General features: G+C 35.2%; 1 protein-coding gene across 1 annotated transcript in view; it reads right to left on the reverse strand.

The window, feature by feature from the left end:
* LOC113228940 (anoctamin-5-like) overlaps window positions 1–5,337 on the reverse strand; it is a 42,371-nt gene extending 37,034 nt beyond the window's left edge. Inside the window, exons 1-3 of the mRNA XM_026462384.1 lie at window positions 4,356–5,337; window positions 3,843–4,001; window positions 3,279–3,442 (exon numbers count right to left, since the gene is read on the reverse strand). Coding sequence (XP_026318169.1) covers window positions 3,279–3,442; window positions 3,843–4,001; window positions 4,356–5,258 — 1,226 coding nt within the window. The 5' untranslated portion in view covers window positions 5,259–5,337. The remainder of the gene's footprint in view (window positions 1–3,278; window positions 3,443–3,842; window positions 4,002–4,355) is intronic.
* Window positions 5,338–6,000: the final 663 nt, after the last annotated feature.

Genomic DNA, 6,000 nt, shown 5'->3' on the forward strand with positions numbered 1-6,000 from the left:
TACACTGGTCAGGAAATTTCGCCATCATGGTGTGGCGGGACGTGACCTCGACCTTCTTTAATCGTATTTGCGTGATAGGGTACAGAGGGTCGATGTTAACGGTACGAGATCATCAGGGTCTGCAAGTAACACGGGTGTCCCTCAAGGTTCAATTCTAAGCCCATTTTTGTTTTTAGTTTATATTAATGACTTACCTAGCCTCATGGAGGATATAAAACATGAGATAGTATTATTTGCTGATGATACTTCCTCATTATTTAAAGTTAAAAGGCACCAATAATGTTCCTACGACGATGTGAACAATGCTATATCTAAAGTAGTTGATTGGTTTGCTGGTAATAATCTAGTCCTTAATGAGAAAAAAAGAAATTGTTAGAAATTTATATTACCCAATGTCTTGAGGATACAGTTGTCTTTCTAGGTATACCGTTAGATGCTAAATTGCAATGGGGTCCCCATATAAGTAAGTTATCAAAACGGCTCGGCTCTGCAGTGAACGCGATTAAAAAAATACGGAAACTTTCAGACGTCGAAATCGCTAGATTGGTTTACTTCAGCTACTTTCACAGTCTAATGACATACGGCATTTTGCTTTGGGGTAATGCCGCCGATATCAATAGAATCTTTGTCCTGCAGAAACGTGCGGTTAGGGCAATTTACAATCTGGGCCCCAGAGTATCTTTGAGAAATAAGTTTAAGGAACATGACATGAACAAGACATGCCGATGTTGCACCGACATGTTTTATTGTATTTGTATACTTTATTATTAATTTCCGTAGATGGAGAAAACTACTAATTTCCAGTGCTTTTGTGTATTGTTTTCTAATAATTTTTTGACATTGTAAGCGATTCTCTTTAACACTGCTGGCGGATATAATGAATATTTTGGGTTTTATTATTATCGTCATTATTTTTAGTTTAGTATAGTTTTTTATTTTCATTTTACTTATATTTTATTTTTAGTGCTTATTATCATATATTATATTTTCTGTAAATACATACACAATATAATATTATATTAAATGTTGCAAACTAATGCCTACAACAGTAATGACTCTTTGAGTGATGGGTTGGATTTTCACTCAGCGTCTTCGCTTTCTGATTGTAGTTTTCATAGTGTATCTCGACCATTAGACGAACTTCTGGAAGCTAACTTTTCAGCCGTCGTGAAAAACTTGAATGCTGTCCATATAAATGCACAAAGTATTCCTGCCCATTATACTGATTTGGTGAGCACTTTCTCAAATAATAGGAATATTCACGCAATCTTAGTTTCGGAATCTTTTTTAAAAACATGTCTCCCTTCGTCTCTCTACGAGCTTCCTGGTTTCCATCTCATCCGCAATGATAGGACTGCTAAGAGTGGTGATGGGGTTGCTATATACCTTAAGAGTAATCTTCCTTTCAAAATCCCCTTCTCCTTATTCTGAATCATGTGAGCATCGTTTTGTAGAAGTTCTTTCGGGCCATCAGAAGCTCCCTTTGGGAGTTTTCACAGTCCAAATCTACATATTGATTATTTTAGTAAATTTGACACTTTATTGAAATATTTCGCAACCACGATTCATTATATAATATGGGTGATTTTAACACCTGCCTGATTAAACACGACTCCCGTTCTGCTCGGCTTCGCTCAATCGTGGATTCTACTAAGCATTCTCCCATGTTCTTCAACGCACCAATTTCCTGGATGCCAGCCATCTTTGTTGGACCTTATTAATTAACAAAGCGACCTCTCAAAGTTTCAGAAATCATTTTAGTACCTAAATCAAATATTTAAGTTGACATGTAAAAATATTTAAGATTATTTAATATTTCAGTTGACATGTACAATATTTAAGGTCATTTAATTGTATCACATTATCATTATCTAACATATCAGTTATATGCATCTTATATATACCATTCTAACACGCTTCCTTTTTCCTCTTCTGGAACATGTACGATACACGAACGTAGATTTTATAGGATTAGCACATTGCGCCATTGACCGGTTATTATGTCAATGTAACAGAAATGCATAAATTACGAAATGCACTTTAGTTCTAAAACTCACTTGCAAGCCATCGCACATTCCATCTATCAATTATCATTTTAGTAGTTCTTTTAACAATAAATTTTCACATTTTATCAGAAGACTATCATAAAAGTGAACAAACCGGAACGGTTCTTTTTCCCTAAAATATATTCTAATTACCATCATTTTGACCTCATTACCATCACTTAAAATAGCGATGGTAAACGAAGGTAGTGAAGAAGAAGGTAATGAGGTTTCTGACTGTTTTTAATTTTCTCTAAGATGATAAATAAATTTTGAGCTTTATGAACATTGTAAATTAGATAAATACTTACTGGTGTTGATAATTAACTACATCAGAAAAAATATAAAAAATACTTACTTATAAAAATCGACGAAAGGAAAGAGAACGTATTCAAAATAATGTCCTCCTTCGGCACTTCACACGATTTTTTTTTACTATAAACGAAACTTAGTCCTTGTCCATGTTCTATAGGTACCTGAAGGATGTGTATAGGGCAAAGTAGTGGTTTAACAACAAACACAACAAACAAAAGGTCATACACAAACTCTCTCTCTTAGAGATACTTTCAAAGCGCAAGTAATTAAAAAAATAATTTGACAAAAGTTAAATTATTCAAATACTGTTGATGTTGTACAATTAAATGAAATTGCATTATACGTATTCGATGTCCGTTAAATGTATTTATATATAAAGAAAGCATGTTTGAATTAAAAATTTAATTTTTCTATCATTTAACATTTATCAGGAAAAGCAGGAAATGGACGCCGAAGGAGGTGAGATTTGAGAGAGTTTTTCAAGTTTATTTTATTAACAACGTTTCTGTAATCATAAGTACTACATGCATGTTAGCAAGTAGCAACACACTCTTATTCGTCTCGTTTATTTTATATACGATGTACATATTCTATGAAAAAAACGTGAAATTTACATTGGACGCATAATATGCACGAAATGGAAGAAACACCCTTCCAGGGGTTTACGCACTACCCATGAATATTTTACGCGCTCCACACTCTCGGGTCGTAAGCACATTTATTTTTGACAATAGACGCAATATTGTTGTTGCTTAATCGTCAAACTTAGTTCTCCCGTAGATTATAGGACGTGGCAAGGGGACGCTCACGATCATTAGTACTTATATTGATTACGGAATCCTTGAAGGCAACAATCATATTGATCGAATGCAATCCACTTTCACGTCTAAGTTACAATGATCAAGAATGAAACTGCAATACCTTAATGCTTTGATAATATCTTTTTCATCCAACCAACTGTATTTGGCGAAATCAAGGTGATTAGTCTTAAAATACTTGTTGTAGTCGTAGTGTCTTGCGGCACACAAAATGAGATCGGTTGGTGCATGTATCTTTACGAATAGTAGTCGTTGATTCTTCTTTAGCTGTGAATTTGATTGCTTATCAACAATTTTGGCCAGTGCAAATATTTAGTATAATCACACTTAACATTATTTTGTTTCCCTTGCAAAAAGTGATCGTTGAAATGGAATTTAATATTGAAACTAAACACTGAACTGTCTGTACCATTCCGACCTATGAAACGTATACCGCTGAGAACGAGTCTTCTATTAGGAATATTGGGCTATAATCAAGCATTGGATTGGAGTGGATGGGAAAATTATATTAAAAAAACAACCGAAAAGATATTTCGGTGGTTTTTAACGGTTATAACAAATATTAATTTGACAATCTCCGTTATAAACGAATTGAAAATAACTGTACAGTCCCCTGTTAAATCAAAACCACAACTTTTCAAGTTCTCTGTACTACTTCAAAACTCACCACACCAGGCTCGAGTTCTAACTCTAATCCAGCGTTTCGCAAGTTTAATAAGTACGTCCTCTTTATGCATTCCCTGTCATTATTATTGGAGTCGCTTATCACCAGAACCATATCAATGCGGCGCATCTGGTCTCTGAAGAACGCGGTCAGACAAGGAACCTGCAATGACATTAGATGTTTTTTATTACTGCAATCAGAATACGTTTGAGATCAGAGATTACTATCTTCAAAGCGAGCATGTGTTCGAGTGAGATTGTGGACCAACTAAACTTAATTTATTAAGAAAAAATCAAATAACTTAAAATTGAGACTTAGAAAATGCCTTTTTGTTAACCGGAGTTCACAGCAGTAACTGAGCTACAGGATAATATTGTTCCTTCTTTCATCTCAATCAATCAACCAGCTTATACAGACCCGATAAGACAAGATAATTATCATAATACAATACCAATTTTAAAAGGACATGTATATTCAGTATTGATTATTAATATCTTTAATTGTTTAATTACTCACTCTATAGTCAATCAATTCAATGTTTCCAACATTCTCCAGATAAAGCCATCCAAATGGAGTAACGCGAACTCCTATTGTATCCCTTCGTACTCCTTCGCTAAGATCAGTCTGAATAGCTTTATCGTGATAAAACTGCCCAGCAAAATCAGCTGCCCCAGTATTTGTGTAATATGCACTGCAGCTAAAATCCTCGAAGCCAGTCAAGACCGGTACATATGCTTTTGAAGTAATAACCTTCCCCGCTTCTGGACCAGTAGACGGTATCTCAACATCACGCCCAAACACTTTCTGTAATTTGGGTTTTACAAGATACAAGTCATCTTTAATGACTGCTTGGGGAATATGCGGTGTGGCGTCAGTTCGCCATATTGCAGTAGAGTTGTCCTCCCTTATCTCTGATAACCTCAATATCTGCATTTTGCATTTGTGTTGCTGTGGATTTGATAGCTCATCGTCATGATTCTCTGGACCGTTCCGGGGAATATGTTTACTTGAGCACGGAACACATGGATCAATCAAGTTGTTGGCTTGAAATAAACCTTTTAAAGAAGTGTTGGGAATAAAAAGTTCTGAGTCATTGATATTGGGTAGAGAATAAGCCGCTGTAGCTGGTTTGAGGTCTTTATGAGTCATCAAAGTATTTTCTTTTGGCAGTAAAGGTTCTGCTTTATCAAATTTAAACCTATGTGTTGCACTTTCTGATTTACTTTTGTATATTTCTTGTACGTCACCACCTGGCTCATCAAGTGACATGAAAGGAATCTCAGATGTACATAATGTTGTTCCAAGTTTGACCAGAGAAATTTTGGTCCATATCTTTCGGATCATCGAGCCAAACTCATTTCTTTTTGTTGGAGTGAGCAGCTCCGGTATGTCAATATCTGATGTGCTATACCGGTACATAATGATTTGTTTTATTTCAATCTGTAAATTATTGTTATATTCTTATTACAATTATTTTTTTTCAGTTATTTTCCTTAAAACGGGCGGTCCATTGCGAAATAAAATCATTTAATACCACTTCATTGTATGTAGGACTTCGCTAAAATTACAACAAAATTACATAATAAATGAAATTATTTTTGTAACAAATCCTACATGAAAATTGTTTTTAATCTACCTGTCAAATGATTGTCAAACGTCAACGGTGATGCTCGATTGTTCTTCAAGACTAACTTTTTTTGGATATCAAGAAGTAAGTTTCAGTAAGAAGATTAGTAGCAGTAGAGCTCCTTGTGAAAGGGTTCGTCGAAGGAAGTACTGCCACTTTACCTATTACTGCCGCCAAGCCGTAATGTGAGCATTACTATGTTTCGGTTTTGAAGGGAAAGGGTGCTGGTGAAACCACACGCTCATGAGACTTGTCAACAGATCTTTGTGATTTAAAGCTTTGAGTTACATTGCACCTGTTTTGGACAAGGCGTTGGGCTTAAGCATCTCGTCGATTGGTATGATAAAAAAAAAGATAAACAGAAGCATTTCCGATATTTGCCCTGAAAGTATTATTTTCACACTAAACCCAAGTGTTCAGTTGGCCATTTTTCGTCTTCACAATATAATGTTTGCCATCGTGGTGAAAGGATTTGCCAATCGGCGTAAGGTACTCGCCGATTGTTGCTCAGACCTTTTTATCTCACACCACTAT

This window comes from Hyposmocoma kahamanoa, unplaced genomic scaffold (genome assembly GCF_003589595.1).
Source record: "Hyposmocoma kahamanoa isolate Upper Pololo Valley unplaced genomic scaffold, ASM358959v1 263, whole genome shotgun sequence".
NCBI classification, from domain to species: Eukaryota; Metazoa; Arthropoda; class Insecta; order Lepidoptera; family Cosmopterigidae; genus Hyposmocoma; species Hyposmocoma kahamanoa.